At 32.0% G+C, this 26315-nt stretch overlaps 1 protein-coding gene across 1 annotated transcript in view; it reads left to right on the top strand.

Annotated features, from left to right (window-relative positions):
• Positions 1 to 26315, top strand: part of TBC1D32 (TBC1 domain family member 32) — a 182894-nt gene that overhangs the window by 152809 nt on the left and 3770 nt on the right. Inside the window, exons 30-34 of the mRNA XM_088795491.1 lie at positions 1494 to 1563; positions 3409 to 3524; positions 4313 to 4467; positions 12084 to 12224; positions 18843 to 19031. Coding sequence (XP_088651617.1) covers positions 1494 to 1563; positions 3409 to 3524; positions 4313 to 4467; positions 12084 to 12224; positions 18843 to 19031 — 671 coding nt within the window. The remainder of the gene's footprint in view (positions 1 to 1493; positions 1564 to 3408; positions 3525 to 4312; positions 4468 to 12083; positions 12225 to 18842; positions 19032 to 26315) is intronic.

The raw sequence follows: 26315 nt of genomic DNA on the forward strand, positions 1-26315 counted from the left end.
TGAGGCCTGAAACTTTCTGTGCTAAAACTATGAAAGTCATCCTAGGCAAACTAGAAATAGGTTACCTTAGCTCTAAGAGCTCTAAAAGATGAATTATTGCTGGTCCAAAGAATAGATGTTTGATAACAGTGATATTTAATTTGTTCTTGTCTTTCTCAAGTCTACCCATATTTTTTTAATTTATTTTTTAAATTTATTGGGGTGACAATTGTTACTAAAATTACATAGATATCAGGTGTACAATTCTGTATTACATCATCTATAAACCCCATTGTGTGTTCACCACCCAGAGTCAGTTCTCCTTCCATCGCCATATATTTGATCCCCCTTACCCTCATGTCCCACCCCCCAACCCCCAGTCTACCCATATTTTAAGGTTCAGTTTAAATGCCACATCTTCCTAATCTTTCCCACTGCTGAATTCACATAACATTTTATCTGTACGATTCCTATTCCTCTTAGCACATTAAAACATCAGAGCTATATATATACACATTTTATCTCTGACACTACATGGGAAGTTCTTTTAGGACATGATGTATGATTTATCTTTTATCCCTCATAGCTCCTGGCATAGTACACCACACTTAATCAGAAAGGTTTATTAAAAGGAATGACTGAGTCCATGAATTTAGTAGGTTATGTTGATAGTATGGGATGCACCAGTGTGTAATGGGAGGCAAAGAGAACTTGTGGTATGGGATTCAGAAAACCCAGCTTTTGGTCCTCTCAATCACTAAATAACGGTGATTTTGGCCAACTCCTTTAATATTGTGTGTGCTGTGCATGCTATCATTTCTTCAGCCCCAAATTGAAAGTTTCAGCTAGACTTCAGTGCTACCTAGCGATACTTTTGAATCTTATCGTTTGCTTGGTCATCCAGTGTTCTCAAGGACTAATCAGACTTTCAAGCTCTTCTATAGTCCTCTGTACCTTACAATCTCTTCTTCTCTTTCGGTAGATGATCACAATTCCTATCTCACTGAGAAAATCCACCTGCAGGAAGAAACTTGTTCACTCTCCCCCCCCCCATACACTGTTGTACATTATAAGTAGAATACTGATTATTCCTTCTTGACACACATGTTTAAATCTTTAAGAAGTACACAGCAGTAGTTATAATATATGTCATTCAAAATCTTGTATATGCATTGATTAACAAAAGTACAATATTCCTGACAGTTTTGGGGTGCACAGCCTTTGTGTTCTGAGAGCCAAGCAAAACTCTATTGCTTTAAAACTATGATTAATTGTTTTGTGTTTAATATGCTTTTAAAAGCTTTTTATAGGAGAAAAGTTATTTGTAAAAAGTTTCCTATTATATAATTCCTTTGACAATATAACTGAAAGCTCTTAAAAGAACAAATTCACCAGTGTCTTCAAAAATTCACATTCAAATATGTAAAAATATTGCTTTCATCAATTTTCAGTTAAAATGTGATTATTATGCAGACTTTTATACATTTTTAAATCCCGTTTTCTATTGTTTTTAGCTGCTGATGCAAATGTGAAGAATGAAAATCTTTCATCTGTGCAGCAACTTGGCATTAAAATGACTGTCAGGTATACCTGATATGTGCTTAATAGTATTTAACAACCAACTAATTTGTATATTTCAAATGTAGAGTTTGTCATTCAGAAAAGAATAATTTTATTTTGAGGACATTGGCACATGATTAAATTACCTCTGCAGGTAAATCAGTATGGTTCATTATTATTTCAGAGTATAATTTCAGTGTATTTAAACTACTATGACTAACAGGTTTTCTTCCCCCCAAAAAAATAGCATTGAAAAAATCAGCACATTGGTAGCACAATCATGCCATTTTCTAAAATACAATTAAATTATCAAACTGCGGTGATGTGCACAAAAGTACCATAAGAATAGATGTAGAAGTTTAAATGAATAAACCAGTTACTGTAGTTTGAATTTTTAGTGCTCAAATTGCAATTTTCAAAAGGAATGGACAAGCTAAACAGCAGACTGGGAGTTAAGGATTGTGTCCTCAACACCCCGCCCACCACCACCACCACCACCACCATTCTTGCTCTTTAAATGGGGTCCTTGATAATCCCTTTCTAAAGAATCAGAATCAAGTTTTAAAAAGATAACATGAGATGTTAAAAAGACTGAGTATTTTTATAAATTCATAGCATTATAATAAAAACTATGGTCCTAATTCTTGCTTGTCCACCTTTATCACATAGGGCATATAATGCAGTGATTGTGTTTTGTGACTGTGTACATGCTTTTTATTTTAAATGTCCTATTTCTAGTCTGAAATGGTATCCATAGATAATATAAGCAGGCTAGTCACAGGTTGTTTTTTTTTAATTCAATATAATGTTTTAGTAAGAAATAAATGGAAAATGATTTATAATGAACTGTTTGTGACTGACTCTGGGTGGTGAATACACAATGTGATATACAGCTGATGTATTACATAATTGCACACTTGAAACCTATGTAATTTTACTAACCATTGTCATCCCAATAAACTTTAATTAAAAAAATAAAAATAAATGTTTGTGGACAACTAGCATGTAAGACATAGCTGGCCTTCATATAAAGTCATCGTGACTTTGGCAGCTACAAATAGAGACTCATTTTATTTTGGTGCTTCAAATACTATAAGAGAGTTGCCACTGGCAATGTAACTTTCCACAGTGGTGAACAAGTCTCAGTAAGGCTTCAAACAAAACAAAGTACTATATTTCCCTGATTTACACATAATTGCATTCAGTGTGTATAAAAAATATAGGAAGAACATTTTATGATTTTATATAAAACAGAATTAGTCTCAGATCATTATGAGTAGCTTTTTCATCCACGCAAATAACAGGTGGGGCATTTGAAGTTATTATTGTATGAGACTGTCCCGTATCTAACCTCCTTGCCCTCACTCACCATATACCAGTAGTGCCCCCAGTTACTATGAGAGTAAAAAAGCCCCCATAACTTTCCCTGTTGGCCTCAGGGGAAGTACCATCCCCTTTTAGAATCTTTGAACTAGATGAACTCTAAAATTGCTTCTAGATGTAACAGTCTGTCAATCTAACCTGCAACCATCCCTTATTTTAGATTAAGTTCAGGAGAAAAATGTTTATATTCTACTTGTGGATCTACGGTATCTACAATGTCTTCTCTCATTACTGTTTTATTTTCCTTTAAAATTACCAGGGTTTACCAGATGAATACCGCTAGAAATATCATAATTATCAATAATTATATTGAGTTTTAATTTTTCCTAAGTGCTCTATGTAGCGTAGTTTGACGAAAGGAGAAATTTGAAAACTTAGAACCTTGGGATTTTAAGAGGACTATACTTTGATGGATTTCATAAAATCAATTTACAATACAGGGCCTGATGTTTTCCATTTTGTATGTTTTGTGTGTTTTTAATGTAGGTATGGCAAGTTCCTCAACCTGTTAAAAGATGGTGCAGAAAACGATCTTAGCTGGGTTTTAAAGCACTGTGAGAGATTCCTGAAACAGCAGCAATCTCCCGTAAAATCTTCTCTTCATATCCTTTTTGACATTCCTCATATGTTTTTCATAATTCTTTGATGGGGGTACCTTAACACTTTTGTAGTAAAATGATACTTTAACTTAAATGATATTAGTGATTTATTTGTTATGATATGTCTTTATAGTATTTATTCTGTATTTTAAATAAGCAGTTTATTGAGTAGTAGTTATTAAATTCGATCTTATTGAATAGTAAACTGAATAACGTTATTAAAATATTTGAATATATTTTCAGACATATAAGGAAGTTTTGAAAATAGATTTAGTTAATCTAGAAAAAGAATATTCTGATGCAGTAATATTCTAGAATAAAAATAAAATGTCTATTATTTTATTTGAATTGGTATCAGAACTAGGATTTGACTTAAAAAATGTGTACAAACTGCATTATTGAGTCTAAAAATGTATGGATTTTTAAAAATACTTCTATGTTAGTAATTTAGCAGATAATCTGAACTAGACAAAGGATGGTACTATCATGTTAATGATTTGAACAAGTATGTTTCTATAAAGCAGATAATTTTTCCTCTAGTTGTTAGTGCCATTGGCCTCCAATAGACAGTTAAGCAAATATTACATTAAAACAGTTACTGTGTAACTTTTTTATTACTAATATTTAGTTCTATATCAATAGCTTGTAAATTGGTTAAAGACAAAATGAGGACTAAGTATAATTACTACATTTTTCCTCATGCAGAGCCCGGAAATGAATATTTATGGAGTTGCCAATATTTCATTTTATAAGATAAAATATTGTAAAATTTCCTTAACTGTGCTTTTCAATCTGCCTGCAGGGGAGTTATGCTGGCTATGACTGGTTTGTATCTTCTTTGTTCATGATAATGTTGGGGAACAAAGAGAAAACATTCCGATTTCTTCAGCAGTTCTCCAGGCTTCTGACCTCTGCTTTCCTTTGGTTGCCAAGACTACATATTTCTGTAAGACTCTTTAGTCTTTTTTTAAAGGAGTGTTTTACATTTTAAGGCAAATCCTCTTTAAATTCATTGGGATCTTATTATTTTATTTGTAGAGGACTCTGTATTAATTTATATCCATTTTCTACCTGAATGCTTTTGACTGATTTTCTTTGAAGATATAGATTAGACATTTTCTCAAATACTTGGAGTCTTACCTAATGGTAACTGAATGAAAGATTAATGATAGTAGATATATTATTAAATTTTAAACTTGTTATTTAGTAAATTACAAAATTCTACGTGTGAAAAGAGAACTACTGAATGCATATTTTTTTTTTGCTTTGTTAGAAAGAATTTCTTGGTTAAATTACAGTATAAGAAAATAATTAAGTCAAAATTGTAACCATATTCTATAGAGAAAAAACACATTTTATATGCATTTTGGAAATCTATGATGAGTTTTGATCAAAGGGTTATAGTGTGTTTTTAAAGATTTTACTAGTCCCATGAGATCTCAGATTTTAGTTTAGAGGTAAGTGTATCCCTCAACTAATGTTTCTGTATTTTGTTTTACTTATTTACTTACCCCATTTATAAGATCTCCAACTTGGGGAAACTGTCTACTATATAAACTATGCTATTGCTTCCCAAACCTTTTCCATGACATGTTGCACATGGACAATGGAATCATTGGCACCCAAGCATAAGTTAAGGGGGCCAGAGAGTATCTATATGAAAGTAAATGAAAACATTTAACATATGTTTTTTCGGTTTATATTATTGATAAGGAAAATAAAAGCAAAGCATTAAAGCAGTAAATACTGAAAATTTATGACTTTATGCTTGAAGTAGCTGTGTTCAGTTCCTAAATAAGATTTTCTAGTCAATGAAACTATTTTTCCCTCTGATAACCAAAATTTGCACAATTATTTTCATTGTACATAAAACTTTTAAAATCTTACAGATTTTCCACTCTTTCATTTAGAAATGTAATTTTGAAAATTCTTGATAATGAGTATGGATTTTGAATCCACACATTTTCTTATCAAGTATTCTTAAATGATGCCTACATTCCACTAGTGATAACTATTCTACTTCAGTATTCAGATCATAACACTGTCAAATATCACCAATTAACTGGTTTTAAACATAATTTTTTCAAGGTGTATTTCTGCTTTGAATCCATAAACCTTTTTCATAATACATTATATTTAACCTAACAGTGATGTTGTATTACAGTGGTATTTCTTCTTATAAAACTGAAACCAGGCCTGACCCCAGCAGCTTGGATTTTATTTTGATAGCATTGTTTAATACAGAATGTAGATCTGTGAATTGAATGAAGAGATATGTAACTTAGGATTTTAGAATGAACTCTTGTTACAAAGCCTTGACCCCTTTCAGTTGGTGCATCTGTGACATCAGTGAAGACTTACGCAGTTCGTTCCTTAGTGTCATTTTTTTCTTTTCAAGTAGAAATATACCAAGTTGAGTATTTCATTACAAGTAGTTTGTTTTAGTGCCTCTTTATGAAACAAATAGCATTATGCTAAGATTCCTCTTTAGGGATTCTATCTAGAACTGTTATCAAAATGTACTTACTAATGATTGTGCAGTCACCACTACACAGTATAAGTGTTTTTTATTTAATAATCTTTTGGATTTGCTATTTTTCTATGCCACTTGACTTGTTAGTGCATTCAGTAAGTCTTAATATTTTTTTAAAAATAGGTCTGTTTTCTGTTTTCGTTGATCCATTGGTTTTAAACGTTGCAATAACAGTTTTTATGCAGGTTAATAAAAGAAGCATATCTACAGTGTGGTGAGATACTTTAGCTATTAATAGCACAAACTTGTCCACCTTCTTTAGCTCCGTCTCACATTATTGTAATCAATCTCAAAAACGCTTCAACCTGTCCCCCTAGTCCCATATTCCCAACCTCATTATCCTGTTCTAGTTTTTCCTTTTGTTCCATAACCTACATCAATTCCTAATATATTGCTTAATTTATGTATTTATTCATTGTTAATACACTTAAATGTAAGCTCTCTGAGGGCAGGGTTTTCTGTTTTGTTCACTGATGTGTCCCAAACTATGGCCCATAGTAATTAATAAATATGTTGAATGTGTGAATTAATATTTAAATAGAAATATGTATGGGCTATTAGGCTCATGTTACTTTAGAACTATATTGCAAAGATTAGATCCTCTGCATTCTTAAGAATGTTGTAAACAAATTGAAACAAAAAAGGTTTAAAAATTGGCCTAGGACAGCATGTGGAGAAAAGGGAACCCTTGTGCACTGTTGGTCAGATTATAAATTTGGTACAGGTACAGCCGCTATGGAAAACAGTATGGAGGAGCCTCGAAGAATTAAAAATAGACTACCATATGCTCCAGCAACTTCACTTTCAGGAATACATCTAAAGGAAACAAAAACACTGACTTGAAAAGATAGTTACACCCCTATATTCAAGCAGCATTATTTACAATAATCAAGTCACGGAAACAACCTAAGTGTTCATCAATGGATGAATGGATAAAGAAGTTGTGTGCAGTTGTGTGTGTGTGTGTGTGTGTGTGTGTGTGTGTGTGTGTGTGTGTATATGTGCTGGAATATGTATAGTGGAATATTATTTAGCCATAAAAATGAGGAAATCCTACCACTTACGTCAATGTGGATTGACCTTGAAGGCATTATGCTAAGTGAAATAAGTCAGACAGAGAAAGACAAATACTATATGATCTCACTCATATGTGAAACTAAACAAAAAAACAACAACAAACTCATGAAAAAAGAAAAAAAATTGGCCTAGGATAAGCAGTATAGGAAATAATGAAATATTAATTTGAAGTTCTCAAAATTTTATAAACTATGACTATCATGTGAGATAAAAATAATTTGAAAAATGTATCCATTGAAGCCATTCAGACCAGAAGTATCCTTTAATGTATTGATTTAAATATTTTCCGTTATTTGTTTTCAAGGGGAAAAAAACTTTCTAAATGATAAAACAATCACTTTATGGAATTTCATCAAGAATCAGAGTCATCAGATATTTCTATGTAGCAATGCCTAATCCCAAATAATAATAATTATAATAAAAGTAAGAATCATATGTGCCTACCCTGTTTGTAAAAACATGAAAAAGGAGAACAAATTAAATTGAAGTATTTTAAGAATACTTGATATGAAAATGTGTGAATGGACTCAAAATCCATACTCATTACCAAAAGAATTTTCAACATTACATTTGTAAACGGAAGAGTGGAAAATCTGTAAGATTAAAAAAAAAATAATAATAAGTATTACTTTAAGAATTGTTTGAATTCTGGTCATCTGAAGAAAAATTATTAATATACACATAAAAGTCCATTGATGGTAAAAGTAATACTCAAATGAACTAGCAGAGTTCAACAGGAAGGCTATGGGATGTTTATTTCATATGTATATACATATATATATATATATATATATATATATTTGTGTATACATATATATATATTTATATTTATATATGTATATATATGCACACAGTTCTCTCTTGTTCCTCATAAAGTGATAGTTACCCAACATAGAAATGCTAGAGTTAAAAATTCTAATAGAATTCAAATACACATTTAGATTTTTTTTTCACTTTTTAAAAAATTTTTGTTTTTTTTTGCCAGACAGCTAGAGACCTATGTTTTATCCTCTCCAGGAAATGAAATCTTAGACTTCTGCCCAGGTGGTAGGAGAGGTCAGATGCCAAAAGGTTCATCCAGTGTTTCTTATTTTAGCCCCTTCATCTTTATTCCCACTTCCAGAGATTCCTGAGGCTTTTGAGGATTTTTCAGGGTAAATTTGGTTGGGTCTCAGCTTTCGTTACTGTTAGCTTCAGATTCAGCTTTTTCAAGCCTGCAAAGTCATCCGTCTGCTTTCCAGTTTACAAAGTTGTGTTGCTGTTGTCACCTATAAATTTACTAGATTTAAATTTTGCAACCATCGTCAGCTTGTCACGTCACATTTGTGACCCACTCGTAGCACATCAGCACTACTAACTCATGTCACCAATCACTTGTAGGAGGGAAGAGTAGTGTCAAAACCCCTACCTTTCCTGATATGTCACGTTACATCTTATATTTCTATTTGAAAATTCCATTTTCTCATGTGTTTTTTTTTCCCTAGAGGAGAAAGATTTATATTTTATAGAATCAAATTAAAAAATATATCTTCGGCGTTTTCTGTTCATGCGTCTGCATGAGGCACATGCTGCACAGGTTCACTGCAGTGTTGCCACAAAGCTGGTCCGTCCTCTGCCCACAGGTCCCCTGAGTAGAGGACTGGACTGGACAGGACTGGACTGGCTCAGTTTGTATTGGCTTGGAGCATTTGTCTCTAATTGGGTCTTTCTTTTTAATTTCTGTAGCCATATAGAACTAGATTTTTCTTAGTGTCAGAAATAAAATATTAATAACTCACCAGAGCTGTCTATAGTGGAAGAAAAAACTGAAAAAAACTTATTACTGTGTTTCATTTTTTAAAGCACGTATCTTTATTTGTAATCATTAAAGTAAAATATTCTGAGTGTACATTATTTTATGAAGTCCTTGTTTCATATTCTGCCACCTTCTAGCATATCCCAAGTCAAAATTACTGATAATTTTTTTCACAATTTTAGCATAGTTTACATGTTGTTTAGGTGATACAGTAAATGCTGTTATCCTACATGTGTTTTACTTCATCCGATATTCTGGATTTTATTTTGAGTTACCTTTATTAAGAATTACCATCCTTTTGGAGACTTGTGACTAAACAAAATATATGAAAACACTAAAAGTATAGCAAACATAATTTGTAATTTGATGATTCAGCCAACTCTGTTGGATTCATGTAGCTCAGAGTGCTTGTCAATCTGGCTTTATGAACACTTTACTATGAATTAGAATTATGAAATGGCAATTAATAGACCAATTAATGCAATTATTAGCATATTTTCTTATCATTCAGTCAATAACTTGTTGAGTAACTACTCTGTGCAAGGTTTGGTGCTAGGAGCTTGTGTCGGTTACCAGGACATATGGCGTAATTTCTTCCAACAGAGTATAATCTCTAAGAGTAGAGGAATTCTTACCTTATCTTTGAGAATCCATTACATGATAGTGGCTTGTTTTCTTTGAGAATGTAATTAATTAGTCTATTGCCACCATCTCTTAACAGACCAGCTCTAAATATGTTATTTTCAGTGCAACATAGACAGATGCTGTATAAGAATTATTTTCTATGCAGACAATTCTTACACTATTGTACATGTATTCAGAAAACTATTACCTAAGTTTGCACTGAAAATTAAAATAGATATATAAGTTAACTTTTTTTGCTTTTATATATGCTTATTAAATTCATTAATTTTACTCTACAGGTAGTTATTAGTGGAACACGTTGTGAATTTTACAAAGGAAGATAAAAGATACTAATTCTCACACTGCTCATATTATTATTTTTAACTACTCAATGGAAAGGTTATTTTTTGGTCCTAGACATCCATCTGAAGTTGACTACAAGATGTCCACTTAATATGTTATGTATGTCTTGTCATCAATATAGAGAATTAATGTTTTTTGTGTGTACTGTGAAGTATCTTCCTGAGAACCTGTTATAAAATATATTTTTCTACAACCTATCTACTCCTACAAATACATATTTCTGCAATGTAAAATGGTAAATCATCAGTTATGATGATGAGTGATAAAACAGGAAAACTGATAAATCAACTCACTAATTTCAGAAATTTTAGTATATAACTTTAACCTAAGTCCTTGAAAGCAGCTTAGCTTTTAAAATTTGAAAGAAATCCTCCTTATTTTAACTCTTATTTAATTTTATGTTTGATTTGTTTTAATTTAAAAGTATTAGTCTTCTTTTATTAAAAAGTTTAAAAATAGGAGTTGCCCAGTAAAGCTAAGAACAGAAATGCTTGTATAAAACTTTCTTAATTATGTATTCTTCAGATCTAATTTGAAGATCTAATTCAGTATCAATTTTCATTATACGTCTGTAGGATGTAATTGTTAGACTAAGAGTTTTTCCTGCCACAAAATTATATCTTCAAACTTAGTCTGTGTTTAAAAAAAAGTTATTGTGGTTAGATGTTGGATTTACAATAACACTCATTAAAACATTATAGACATTCATGCTGATAAATTGTATCTGAGAGCTAGATTGAAAAACCAACTTTATGAAGACATTGCTGAAATACGCAAGTTTGTAAATACTGTTTTTGCTGTGTATTAATGCACACCCACGTTTTTGGCCCAAACTTTCAGGAAAAAAAACATCATTTTAATTCAAATTTTTATTTGTTTACATGTAGGTACTTATTTTTTGTATTACAAAAGAATTTAGCATTAATTTTTTAACACATTATGGTACAAGAAATTTTATGTACCAGTAACAAATTTACGATACTTACACATCATAGAAGGCCAAGAACTCTTTCTTTGTTTTTGCAAGTTCCTTGTAAGTTCAACAAAATCAATTGTTGTATTCCAGGGTATTATTTTGCATACGGATATTGTTATTGATTTCTAGAGTTACACTTTTAACTCATAAGCATAAATAAAAGAGTTAAAAACATTTATGTAGATACAGAAATAGTACTACCCGTGTATAATATACATCCTTATTTTCCCCAAATGTGGGCAAAAAAGTGCATATTATACATGGCAAACTACAGTATGTGTTTATATATCCACACATATATAAATATACATATAAATATAAAATATAAAAATCAGTAATATAAATTTATACTTATTTTTAAGAACACGTACTGTATTTTGCCTTGTATAATGTGCACTTTTTTCCCCATTTGTGAGGGAAAAATAAGGATGCACATTATACATGGGTAGTACTAATTCTGTATCTATATAAATTTATGTATCTATATTATTCTGTATCTATATTATTTATGCTTATGAGTTAAAAGTGTAACTCTAGAAATTACCTGTTTTAGTATATATATATATATTTATATATATATTTATTTATTTACATATATATATATGTAAATAAATAGTTGGCCTGAGAACTTTGATGTGAATCGTTATGTATTTTTTGCCTAGTCTTAGAGATGAATTTCTTATGGCATGCCCAATTTCAGTTATTAGTAACTCAAGTTTATGTTGGGGTTAACATGAACTTAGTACAAGGAAATTAGACAAATATCCCTAAGAGCTAACAAACTAAAACTTTTTAGCATTATGGAATCATTGGTCAAAGCCAAGGATAATAACATACTGAAATACCCTTAGTATTACAAAGTAAAGCATTTATTACTCATGTACACACTGATGTATTTATTCTTTCATACAGCACCCATCCCCATCATTCTATAGGGGATTGAAGTTGCCAAAATTACAGTGTTTGCTTTTTCCTGTGTCTTGGAAGGTATATCATATTGTCTTTATTGAGATTTATGCTTTCTACAAGTGCTTAACGTTCTGACTTTTAAATTGGCATAAGTATAATGTTTGCATAACTTGTTATGCCACCACATTAATTTTGAAGTAGAAATTCAAAGCAAAAGATTTAGATGTTTGATTATTTTAAATTAGCTGCATATTCATTAATTCTCAATTTCTTTCTTTTATGTAGCAGTACCTACATGTTGACACTATAGAAACCGGCATCCATCCAGTATATTTTTGCAGCGCTCACTATATTGAAATGCTACTGAAAGCAGAGGTGCCACTTGTGTTTTCAGCTTTTCATATGTCTGGTTTTGCACCATCACAGGTAATTCATTACAAAGTAGTATTTCTTCAACTCCCAGATCTCAGGATCTTTAAAGACAATTGCATTCTCATCAAATATTGGAAATACATTTGAATTAATAAAATCATTTCTGTAATTATTTATACCTTTGTGTTTAAATCCCTAAACTGGCTTTTTCTCCTTAGGTCTATTATAATATATAGGTTTACTTTATAGTAGATCTCTGGCATTCACAGAATTCAAATTAAGGTTCAGCTATTAAAAGGTATAGACGTTCTGAATGTCTATGACATATAGGCTTTTTAATAGATAGAATATCTGCTTCATAAGGCTAATTTAAGGATTAAGTCATGTAGGGCAAGGATTCTTATCAACACTGAGTATCTGGTATGTGAGATACTGTATCTTATCTAACAAGACAGCCTAGCACTCTGTTTCTGCTGTTGGGATCTGGGACGGCTTAATGATTTTTCTAGAGCCTGGATTTGTTCCTCTGGTCACACGCAATAACCACAGGATGGCTCCCTCCTATGCATGGCCAGTCCTTCATTGGTGGAGGTGTGCATTGTTTTTTCATGATGTTACAATCAGACTAAAATTAATATTTTAAAACTTACACCTTTTTTTCTATTTTTAGATTTAAATCTTTAGGTCATAATACCAGAAGGTAGAAATACTTAATCAAAAGATTTGAACACTTTTAAAGCTCTTGATGCATGTTATCAAATTGCTTTGATTTTACTCTTCTAACAGAAATGAAGAGAGTATCTCTGTTTCAGGACTGGGTATTTGGCTTCTTCAAAAGTAATCACTAAGTTAATAGGTGAAAATTGTTTTCTCCTTTAAAATTTTTGTGTTTTTTTTGTTCTTTTTTTAACATTAGATGGTTGACTAGAATTCTGGTTTTAACTAGTTGAACCTTCTTATTAATTGCCCACATGTCTTAGTGTGATTCCTGTTGATTGTACATATTCTTTAAAAGTAACCCTCACTATCCAAATCAATTCCTGAGGTACATATTTATTTACTATTGTAATTAATTGACTATTTTTTATTTATTTACCATTGTATTATTTACTGTTGTATTTTACATATTGTAGATTTATATGATGTCTTTATGTTGGATAAGAGTAAGCCTATCATTTACTTCCGAATTCCCCCTAAAAAAAGTTAATTTAGTGTTGCTATTTATGTGTACTTTAAGGTGATTTTGCACAGTTAAAATGGGGCATTTTTGAATTTAGATGAAATTTAGATTGCTATTATGTTAAACTATAAATTAGGTTGAGAAGAATTATGTTTTCAACAACCTCCTTATCTAGAAACATAGTAAGTTTTTTTTTCATTTATTTTCTTTGTACTATATTTTACTAATTGTAGTATAGATTTTTCCATATACTTATTCATTTCTCATTTAATTAGTGTAGCTTGAGATCTCTTTTTCAAGTTTATTTTTTCTTTGGTTATTGTTAATAATAAAGTCATTAGTTTTTTACATTCATTAGGTTATGCATTTTTTTCTAGATTTGTATGTTTTCCTCCAACTTTCTAATGTATTTCATTTCTGCTTCATTTTTCACTAAATTATATAAATTTTCCAGAGTAATTCTAAATAATAACGGCTTACTTGTTTTGGACTTGAATTACTGGGAAAGCATTCAGCATTTTACCATTAAGTAGTAACTAGTGGAGAGAATTACTTCCTATCATGCTATGGAAGAATCCTTCTCTAGTCTATGTAAAATATTAAATTTTGTTGCCTTTCTTTTAATCAAGTGAAAATGTTGAATTTTGTCAAGTTCCTTTATGGTTAAGATTGTCTTGACCTTAGCGTTTATTTGACCTGTTAATGCGACATCCTGAGAAATTTCTTCATTCCCTTGGATTTGTCATACAGGAAATCTTTTCCTCTTGAGCAGACAGTAGTTCTTAACATTATGACATGTGCTTTTATCCTTACTTTGAAGTACCCTTTTGTCATTTATTACATTAATGCATCAGGTGACTCCACCTGTTGAGTTTTACGATTCCTGAAGTTAATAAAGAGTCTAAATATAGCAAGGAATTGCATGTAGTGGAAAGGAAGACTTCCTCAGCCAATTCTAGCTCTTACTGTATATGTACCTAAAACACTTCTGGGGATTTTGAATCACAAAATGTTTAATTCTGGTTGGAAGTAGTTACATATTTAAGCTCAATAGTCCATTCTTTCAATTCTTCTGAAAATCCAAGCCAGGGAGGAGTAGGTTCCTGAAAGTTCCTTTTTGCCATTCTAGTCTTGATGAATACAATGTATATTGTTTAATACTGCCAATCATTTACTAGTGCCTAACATATATCCTTTAACTTAAAAATGAATAACAAAGATTGTGGGAAAACTTGTAGTGCCTCGGGCCCCTCTGTATCAATCTGGTATCTAACATTTTGGCATCTCTTTATCAATTTCATGTATCTTGATCAGTTAGAAAGTGTTTGCATGTATCAAGCAGATTTACCTAGTAAAAACCACTGCATTATTTCTGAGCAATAATGTTACATGTTTCTTAAATTATCTAATGTCAAAATGCCTTTTTAATGGCTCCCTTTGTGAGCTAATGATTTTGTGTCCAGATATATACCATTGCTTTGTTGATATTATTTGCCATTTCATTGCTAATTATAAAATATGAAAACTACTTTTAAGTAATTAAATGAGTATATGTGGTTAAGTAATTATTTGGGTACACATTTTGTATTTCAAAGCTTACTCATTTTGATCTAATTAGAAGCAGTGCTTTTTGAAGTTGAAGACACTAAGGGATTAGGAATGGTGATTAATGAAGGATTTCTGGGTAGGGTGCTAAATAAATACGGAGTTCTCTTTAGTAAAAATAATAAGCTCAACTAGAACACAAAAAATTAAGTGTGGTTAGAAATATATGTTTGTTGATTAGAGTTTATTTTAAGAGTAACTGAGATTGGGAAGGAAATAGAAATTTAAATATACTTTCTTTTTAAATGAACAAAAAAAAGTCATATGTTCTATTAACTTTTTGACCAGTTTTACCTTTGTTAAAAAAATTTTCCTTATTGTATTTTTATTAGCTTTCATGGTTTAAGAAGTACCATGTGTCTTTAATTATTTATTTCTTGTAATTCCTTGGAGACATCATATCACTGATTATTGTATTAGATTGGTGCAAAAGTAATTGCAGTTTTTGCAATTTTTAACCTTTTATACCACAACTTTTGTACCAACCTTTTGTACTAACCTTTTGTACCAACCTAATACTATGTAAGCAAGTAATACTGTGTACTACCCATGGGCTAACAAGGATAATCCTCTGAATATACTCTAGAAACACCTCTTGTTTTTTTTTTCCCTTTTTTCCCAGTCCCCACCACAACCACTACCATAAAAGCAGAATTATAGAAAACTGTCTTTTTCATTTCATATTTTTTGACAGTTCTTTTTGAAAAATGTAAAATTATACAAATGAAAAGCAGAATGTTAAGGCTGCCACTCTATATACACTTTCTTTGTATACCATTTCATAAACTACTTAATAATATTTTTTCAATGAGTATAAAGACTCAACTGGTTGGTTTTAATAACATTGTATATTTTTGAGACTTATAAGAGGGAATTTGGCAATTTGTGGCAAAATCATATTTGCATTTATTTACCCTTTAACCCCACAATGCCACTTAAGGAAATCTTTCCCAGAGATAGACTGGCAAAATTTTGAAAATACATACACACAGTTGTGTTCTTATAGCATTGTTTATAGTATCAAAAGCCTGGAAGTAGTACAGATGTCTGTGAACAGGGGTTTGATTGAATAAATTATGGTTTATCCACAGTGGAAAACTATGTAATTGTAAAAAGAATGAGAAATACCTCTGTATGTTGCCATGGAAGGATATATGGGATCGTTTTGTTAACTGAGAACAAGGTGGAGAAAAAGTGTTTAGTATGTTACCATTTATATAAGAAAGGATGGAGTACAAATTTATATAAATGTGCTTATATTAACATCAAAGAATACACCATTTTTTTAAAAATCATAACTTTAAAGATGGGGAAGGAATGGGCCAGAGAACCAGGGAATGTACTTTGCTTTGTATTTTTACTTTGGAATCATTTCAATATTTTATATAATGATACAAATAAATATATATAAATAACCAACTAAATAAATTTGGTCCCTAAAAATCATAAAGTCAAACTGAATCAAATGAACCAAATGGTGTAAGTTCATGAAAAGCACTTTAAAACAGTGTCATTTGTCTGTACATACCTAGTGATATGTCATCTAAAGACAAAAAGAACAGCAAAACTACTGTGTGTTTTTTGGTAATCATATTGCTTGTGGTAGTGTTGGTATTATTCTGAGAGTTTCTTGTCTGATAAGTGAAATGAAAAGTTATGTTGATTCTGTTGATAACTGAGACATTGAATGTGTTTTAAAATAAACACAGACATAATGTATAGTACCTTACGATATATTTTATCTTAAAAATTTTAAAGAGGGGAGCCTATAGAGGCAAATGGACTGTGGACATATCAACCAATCAAAATTTTGAAGCTGTGATAGGTCGGGTTCATGTACTGTTATATATATTCTGTTCTCAGTATATATATGCAATATCTTATATGGAGAACAGAATTATATATATATACTGAGAACAGAATTATAATAAAAAGCAGAAGAAAACATTTGGTCATATAGTTGGTATTCTCAATAACAAAATAGGAAATATGACCTGGAGGTGAGATGAAAAGATATACCCATAATGGCTGAAATTAAAAGGTTAATGGTTGACATGAATAATAATATATGGAAAACAAAACTTCAATGATACCATGTGGTATCAAAATTCATATGTTGAAGTTCTAACCCTAGTACTTCAGCATGTGATTATATAGAGATAGAGTCTTTAAAGTGGGTAATTGACTTAAAAGTGAGGTCATTAGGGTGAGCCCTAATCCAGTATGACTGGTGTCCTTATAAGAATAGGAATTTTGACACAGACATGTACTGAGGGAAGACCATGTGAAACTATGAGAGAAAGCTTCCATCTACAAGCCAAAGAATGAGGCCTCACAAGAAACCAGCCCTGCCAACACCTTGAATTTGGACTTCTCAAGAATTATGAGAAGATAAATTTCTGTTGCTTGTCACCCAGTCTCTGGTACTTTGTTATGGGAGCCCTAGTAAAGTAATATACAACGATAAAAGCAGTTAAAAGTGGAACCAGCATTCCAAAAGACTGAATCAGGGATATCAAAATAAATTTCAGAAACTATTCAAGAATATATTTTTAAAAGGACAAAAATGATAGAATAAAAAAGGAAAATTTATATTTCTATATCTTTGACAAACTGAAATAAGCCATCGTAGCTGTTCCTATTCCTCCTCCCCACCCCACTAAAATGTAAAACTGCAGGAGAAGAGAAGATCAATACGGGAAATGTTTCCTCAGTGGTAAACTGCTAATCATAATGAAAATTAAAATATTGGAAAGTAATTGTCTTAGTTTCCTAACACTACAGTGTCAAAAGTATTATGAGCTGGGCTACTTAAAGAAAACCAGAAATTTATTGTCTCACAATTTTGGAAGCCAGAAATCTGAAATCAGAGTGTTGGCAAGGCTACGTTCCCTCTAAACATACTAGCAAAAGTACTGTTTAATGGTCTTTTCTAGCTTATAGTAGCATCAAATGTTTCTTGCTTGTAGATGAATCAGTCATCTGTCTTCAAGTGTGACACTCTGCATGTGTGACTTTTCAGCATCTTCCCTTTCTGTGTGACTATCTGTGTCCAAATTTCCCCTTGTTATATGGATGCCAGTCATACTGGAATTGGGCTCCCCTAATGACATCATTTTAGCTTAGCTACTACTTCTGTGAAGACCCTATTTCCAAATAATGTAACATTCACAGGTACTAGGGGTTAGGGCTTTGATATACTCTTTTTGGGAATACACAATTCCACCCATAACATTAAAGTACCAAAATGTTAACAATGTTAAACTCTGTCATTGTTGTTTTTTTCTTAAGCTTTTCTGTTTTTTTGCCCACAATGGGTATGTATTGCTTTTGTAATCTGAACAAATGTTATTCAAAAAGATAAATGATTTTTTAAAAAGTCTCAGTTTTGAATTAGTCTCTACATTAGCTCTCAGTTTTTACATTACATAATTCTGTTTGGAATAAAGTGTTTTCTGATTCAGAAAGAGTCCATTTGCATTAATGTAACATTTAGCAATCTGTCATCTGCATAATTATACATCTGTGATTATAGGTAGGATAGAAAAAACTCCCATCTCTGAATTAAAATAGTCTCTCAGCATTTGTTATCTGTAGAGAGCAGACTGGTATTACGGGTAAGAGGAGGACAGTATGACTAAATGCATTTAGCAGTAGGTATTTGAGCAGTGTGGACTCCCATCGCTTACCCCCACGTCCTGAAGCCATGGAAGTTTTTTCCTGCATCAAGAAAATAGGTGAAGCATCCTTGTTAGGCTGGTGTGCAGATGTCTTTTTGATTGAATGCTAAGCTCTTCATTGGTTTAGTGTGAGTTATTGGTTATTGCTTTTTGAAAGGCAAATATGGTCTTGTAAGCTTTCTAATGAACTGGCTTCTTTTTTTCTAGATTTGCGTTCAATGGATAAGTCAGTGTTTTTGGAATTACTTAGATTGGATAGAAATCTGCCATTATATTGCTACTTGTGTTTTCCTTGGTGCTGACTACCAAGTGTACATCTGTATAGCTATATTCAAACATCTACAACAAGACATTCTGCAGCACACTCAGACTCAAGATCTGCAGGTTTTCCTAAAAGTAAGTGTCTTTGTATCTATGGGGAAGATGGTTATGAGTTAATAGCTAGCTTTGATGGGGAAGTTAATGTCAGATACTTTTCTAGACACTCATCCAATCCTAAAAACAACCTTCAGAGGTAGGTACTATTAATATTATCATCCTCATTTTAGAGATGAGGAAACTGAGGCACCCAATTACGTAAACTGCCCCAAATTATACCAATAGAGGGGATGTGAAATTAAACTGTATGAATCCAAAACTTCGCTTGTAACCAGTATGCTTTGCCAAAAGACATATATTTTTTTATATTCCTATACCTTACTTGGTCATTTAAAGTTCAAGTTACTGTGTTAATACAGAGGTTTGATACTTTTAAAACACATTTAGTATAATTTCTTATACCTTCATAGTCTGTATTTTCTGAACTTCCAACTACTTTTATAAAAGGTTTTCTTGAAAGATTATTCTATCATAATACTCTTTTTAAAAAGTCACTACCATATATAAGCCAGTATTTTAAAACAAGATACAGTTGCTTACTTTCTCACTCACAATAATGTGACTTGAAGCTCTGGACTTTAAGAAATATATGATGTATAAATACATCCCTGTGTGAAATTCTTGGTGGAAATCCAACTGTGTTTTAAGTTAAAATCTTTTCTTGAATTTAAAATATGTTTCCCTCCCCCTGTTGCCCTCATCATCCCACAGGTACATATTTACATACATACACCAAAACTGGTATTTGTCATTTCGTAGGTTTCTCTAGGTCAGTGAGTAATTTCTGTGTAAATTAATTTTATCTTTACTATTTATCATTAGATATTTGTCCAAGCTATTTTCCATAATGATGATTCTCTGTAAATAAATGTCGGTGATCATTTAAGATTGCCAAACTATCAAGCATTTTTATTTCTTAAATACTGAATTCAAAAAGTCACAAATTCTTACATATGTATGTATATCTAGAATTATGATCTTAGAGACATTCTTAATGAAACAGTGTACCAAAGCAGTGGTTATATATATAGGAGGAAAACTTAGGTAGAAAAAGAAAGAAAAAAAAAAGATCTGTAGTAGGTAATTCGGAGAACAGGGATGGTTAAGCATTTGGGAAATATGTTGAGGACAAATGTGGGTTCCTTTTCAGTAAGGGACATTTTCATCAGCTACAGTGGTCAGTTATAGGGATTTCAGAGTCTGAAATTTTCCCAAACTTTATAAATGTGTATCCCCTAACCTATAATTCTCTAACCTCTTATTCTACTTTAGTTTCTCTTACATGAGATATTTGTCACTAGCTGAAATTATTTTATATATTTTTTGTCAGTCTTCCCCAGAAAATGGGTAAGCTCTACCCATTTGATTTTGTCTAACTTTGATTTTGTCTATTTCATTTACTAATGCGTTTTCAATGCATGGAACAGAATCTGGTACATAGTAGGTGCTCAATAAATACTTTCTAAGATAAAGATTGTAAATAAAGGGGAAGGTAAATGAACTTAGTTTTCTTCACATTGACTAACAAACATTACTAACTTATCCAAATGATTGTCACTTATCTTCCTTCCCTCCAGAAGGCTGTCTTCATATTTCATCATCTTTAAATCTGATTAATAGTGGTGATTATTGCAATTTCATCTCTTTCTTGACAACTGCAGGGGAAATTGTAATAGGGTTTGCAAATGGTAACCTTTTAAATATGTCTCAAACTCTGTTTTCCTCTGGGCATAATGCTATCAATTTAAAACTAAAGAATATTTAAACGAGGGGGAAAATATTATCTTTACTAAGTTTTACATAAATTACCAAATTTTAATTGAATTGGTTTAAATCCAAATTAAGGACATGTTAGCAAAGAATTAATTGTTAGCACTTGTCCTAGAACAAACCTTACTTCTTACTCCTGCTATTTGCAGTCATCTGACGGATTAGAAAAAATGCCCTTCTGTGACTTCACTTTTTGTTTCATTTTCAGCAGGTAGGTCTCAAGTTCACCAATCTCTTTTGGTGGGCAGTTATTATTCTCGTTAGACAAATTCCAGTGCAGGTTATTTCAAAATGCATTTACACACTCCTTTACTCCATTAAGCCTTGTTACATATAATCTCTTGTTTGCAAAGTATGTAAACATATGTGTACCATTTTTCACTTACATATTAACCAATAATGAAATTTTGATTAATAAAGTGATTTTTATTCTTTTCTCAAAAGATCCCCATAAGTCAAGAATAGATATATGATTTAAAAATTCCTCATTTAATTATAGTTATAGGGATTAAACCTTGGACATTATGTTTTATACTTTCTGATCCAAAATCTCATTCTTATCTCAAGGGAGAAAAACTTATCAACCATTTTCCATTGTTGTAAGTACTTGTCACAGCCATAATAATAGTCTTACATCGATTGCATGTTATTCCCTGACTCTACAAATTTAGTGATGATTGTTTCTGAGAGGAAAAGGAGATAAAGTATAATAGGAGACTTACTTTTTATTATATATTTTTGTATGTACTTATGGGAACTTTTTTATTTTGAAGAATGGGCTCATACTTCTTTTATAATAAAACTACTTTTTAAAAGGAGGATATTGAATCATTATGTAAAAGTAGATAACCATCTGACTGCGGTAAATAAGTTCAAATAATCAGGCCCACTTGAATTAGTTTCAAAAACATTGAAACTGAAAAAACACAAATATATTATGTTTTCCACTGTTATAAGTTATCGTGAAAAACTTCAGGTAATGAAATGGTTCCAGAAGATTGAAAGTATGCAGTTCTTTTCCTGGTTTAAGTTTCACGTATTGAGAGAAAGTGACATGATAGAAGCATAAACAAAATATCAACCTATTTGTATCCATTTTGATTTCAGCTCAAGATTTTAAATCAGATGATTGAGAATCTAGACTCATTGTGTACAGTTGTAATAGTCCACTGAACAGTTCTTCATGATCCATCGATATATTAAAAAGACTACTTAGAATTTCTTAGAGCAGAAGGTGATGAACACTACTAGACAGCCCAGCCCAACAAAACAAACAAATTGTTTTCCTTCTTTGGATTAAACTACTAAATATTAAATTAGATGAATGCCATGGGTATAAGTTGATATCAGGTATCGTCTGAGTTTTTCACAATATCCTTGCAGACACAACAAAAATGTGTATTGGATAATAGAGCAGCTAAGTGCATTATTCGCACACTATGGTGATTATTAGATTAATACTGAGCTTGAAGGCAGCTTCTGAAAGTCTGCTGAAGAGCTTCGTCCTTGGACATGGGGTTCTGAACATTTTTATCTGTGACAGAGAATGGTTCAGGAAATCTGGAGGCATCAAGCTTCTGGAGAAAAACATCATCCAACAAAATAAATATTCTCAAATATCTCAGCAAACTTGACAGTCTAAAGTTGTTTGTTAATGCAGTTCTCTCTCTCTCTTAGGTATAGTGAGAATTAATTACTTTAATAGTACTTCAGAAGACCCTCTGCTTTAGCCACCTGGCTATATTGCATTCCTCTCTAGCGTGCTAATAGGCTGGCAGTGATCTTGTTTTTAGTTTGTAAATTCAACCTGGGGACAAACATCACTGAAATGCCAGACTAGGAAAAGACTGCCTTGCAGTGAAAATTAGGCTGTGAAGACTCAAAATAATTAAAATGCTTCAACTAAATCCTGCATGTTATGGCAAAATCAATTTATAATTATGAAAAAATCTGATTAATTTCAACCCAATCAGTAAATTGTCAAGAGGTGTGTGTGTGTATGTGTTGCTATTAGCAGTTGCTCCTGAACATGTTGACAGGGTAAGAAATGGAGATTACACTGAGAAAAACGTATTGAATGCTAACCTTGTAAAAGACAAAAGTGTACATAATATTAAAAATAATTCACTATCTGAGGGAATAGATAAAACATGTTCAGTATTAAGTCAGCTGTGGTTTACAGATATGTTTCTGCATTGTCGTTGTATCACTTGAGTTCACCTGAATTAAAATTCTGGCTCTGTCTCTCGCTAACTATATAGACTGGGATATGTAGCTTATGCCTCAGTTTCCTCATCTGTATTATTGGGTGTGGCATAATAACTATCACATAAGTTTGTTGAATGAAATGAGATGATATCTGTAAAATACTTCTAGAACATTATCTGGCGCATCGTATGCTCTTTTTAAAAAAAAAAGCTTAGTTAAGGAATTTCTCCATTCCTGTTCCATCCCTCTCCCGTGTCTTTCTTGTTCTTATTTTTTTAAGAAAAAAAGATGTATAGAGAATACAGCAAAGGAAACAGGGTTTTCCACTGAGTCCATAGTTAGACTATATATACCATTTTTTTTCTGCAGCCCCAAGATGTCTTAGTAGATCATATCATATTATTACTTGGCATTGACATAACCTTCAGATCTATGTCAGGAACATTCTTTCATATTGTATGTGATCCAGGCGTATTCCTTCATTTACCCAGCCAAGATTGAAACGTCTCTCTAATCACAGATGCCCATGTACCTCTCAGCTGAGTAAATTCTTTAAGAACTACACATTCTATCCTAAATATTCTATCCAGAACCACACACTCTATTTAAACTTCCCTGATCCTAGGACTCACTAGGGCGCTTATTAAAACTGATATATTTAGACTCCTCCCCAGACCTTTTAAAACAGAATTTTCATGAGAGAGGCCTGAGTTGTCTGATTTTGGTACAGATTCTGAAGTAGCTTGAAACTTTTAGAATATGTAAAAAATGTTAACTGTGGAGCTTGAATACAGAATGCCAACATCAAGGATTCAAAAATTTGGAGATAATGACATCTAGGAATTTTTAATCTTACCAAGGACGTCAAGAAGAATATAGTAGAGGAAACATTATTTTTAGGTTGTGTTTCTACCCCTTCGAGTAGGAAAGGTTCTTTTTCATATAATAGGTCAGACACAGTACAAAAAAGGTTATGTCTAACAAGGGTAAAGAGCAGAACTGTGTTCACAAAACCCCTTCTCTCAGGTGACTCATTACATGATTTTGTGTTTCTCGGGAGATTTGACATTAATGCAATTTCTTTGTTAAGTGACCTCAGTGTATAGTAAATTCTGCACCTTTTGTGGTAAACTTTTATTTTAAATGCTTCCTGATGATTATTAGTAAGAATCAACTGTTTCAATTTAACCCAAAGTGATTTAGATTACTTTTTTTCCTCCATACTTTATAAAGAGCTATTACATCCCTTCTTTAAATCACCTTTCAACTACATTAATAATTCAACATTTGGAAAAGAGCAGATCAGAAAATTACCTAACTTTGGTCCTAAAATCTTATAACCAAGGTATATGTCATGTTAGCACCCTTGATCTTTTTGTGCTTTGTATATATTTACCACTCAGACAAGCTTTGTATTAAGTTCAAATTCCAAATTTACAGGGCTTGCAGTAGCTCTAAAAACATTTGTGTTGGACATTACTTTTGAAAACTTTAACTGATACAAATAATGCTTGAAAGTGTGTAGGTATAGCTTGATTTCCATAACAGGCATATTCCTGAGAAGTTGCAAGAAAAGACAGTGATATCTAAATATCTTAATATTTTAGATGAATTGTTCCCTTATATTCTTGGTAAGGGATTGAAGAGCAGACACCGGAATCAGTAAGTTTTCATGGGCTCATCTATGCTTACGTTATAGATTTGCAGTGTGATCAAGAAAATCTAACTGAAGCATTTTAGACACCATCAGTTAATTAAAAGTATGTTCTGATTATGACCACCGTAACACCTTCAGTGCTCACTGACTGTGAGGCACTGGGCAAAGGGATTTGCAAGCGTTACACATTCACTCACTGACTTATTCTACTGTTGTGCAAGAGCTGTGTCCCAGTAACTATTGTAGTCACAAGACAGGCCGTATCCCTGCCCCCATTGACCTTACATTCTACTGATGGATAAATAATATGCAAATAATTACATAATATTAGATATTGATAGAGCTTATTGTAAAGACACCAAACGTGGTAAGGGAGTCAGAGAATGACTCAGAGATACTATTTATAATCAAGAGTCCAGCAAACGCTACTCTGAGAGGGTAGCAGAGACCTGAATAAAGCAAAGGAAAAAACAATGACTTCTCGGCAAAATCTTTCTAAATGGGAAGAAAGGCAAGTGAAAAATCTCAGAGGAAGGAATGAGATTGGCCCTCTTCGAAAGTGTTGAGATAACCACTGTAGCCAGAACCAGGTGAGGGAGTTAGAATGGTGAGAGATGACACAAGAGCCAGATCACACAAGGTTTTATAGTCCATGGTAAGGACTTTGGACAGCACAAACTTACGCTGGTATTGCCCACGTTTTACACATGAGAAACTGAGGTTTACAGACTCAGTAAACTTTCCCAGGTTCATACATCTAGTAACTAACGGGGCAGTTTGAACTCCGTTTTTGGTCTGAATACAAATCCTGTACTCCTAATATGTCAAATTGTCTCTCAATGACTAGTCATAGACATACCTTTAAAAAAAAATGCGATCCTAAATTCAGTGGATCTTCTAATCAAATGTTCTCAATAGTAATAGAAAAGCAGTAGATGCATATTTGAAACTGGATTCTACATACAAAGGAGAGGGAAACTGTGTATGGCACATCACACAATATTAAAGACACAACATTGTGTTTCAGGATGGTAATTTTTAATGCTTATTGATGATTCAACAGTTGAAACTCAAAATTAATGAAGCTAGCCAACCATTGATGGTACCTGGTTGAAAAGCCATGAGGTACAAAAAGAAAATGTGATGTGAAAATGAACTTCCTAACCAAGACATAAACTACTCCAGTAGTAGTAACCTATTAAAGGAAAACCGTTTTTGAACAAATAGTACACTGTTTATGTAAACTGAGAGAGTGTTACCTTATGTAATTATGTGTATGCCTATTTAAAGAACAAGGGAAGTCATATTTTTATACAGAGTCCAGTATACTTAGGTCTATAAATGATATTAAAGTAGTATTCTTAGGAAATGGTCTGTTATAACTTGAATGATAAGCTGGCAGTTTAAATGGTCATAATTACAAAGAAAAGTTATCCACTTAAAAGGCTAGTAGAGAACATTTAGGATAAAATGAAAAATACTTCTATTTGAAGAGAGCAAATAGAATTCCGAGATTTTGAAATTTTGTGTAGAGCTAAAATTGCCTGCAAATTTTAAATAATGAACTTAACGTAATTTAAAAACATTACCTTTAAAATAAATATTTAATTTTTCTCTTATGAAATAAGATCTTAATAGCATTACTTGTCATGTTTTATGGTTGTCTC

This window comes from Rhinolophus sinicus, chromosome 2 (assembly GCF_057876585.1).
Source record: "Rhinolophus sinicus isolate RSI-liver-muscle chromosome 2, RSI-T2T, whole genome shotgun sequence".
Taxonomy (NCBI): domain Eukaryota; kingdom Metazoa; phylum Chordata; class Mammalia; order Chiroptera; family Rhinolophidae; genus Rhinolophus; species Rhinolophus sinicus.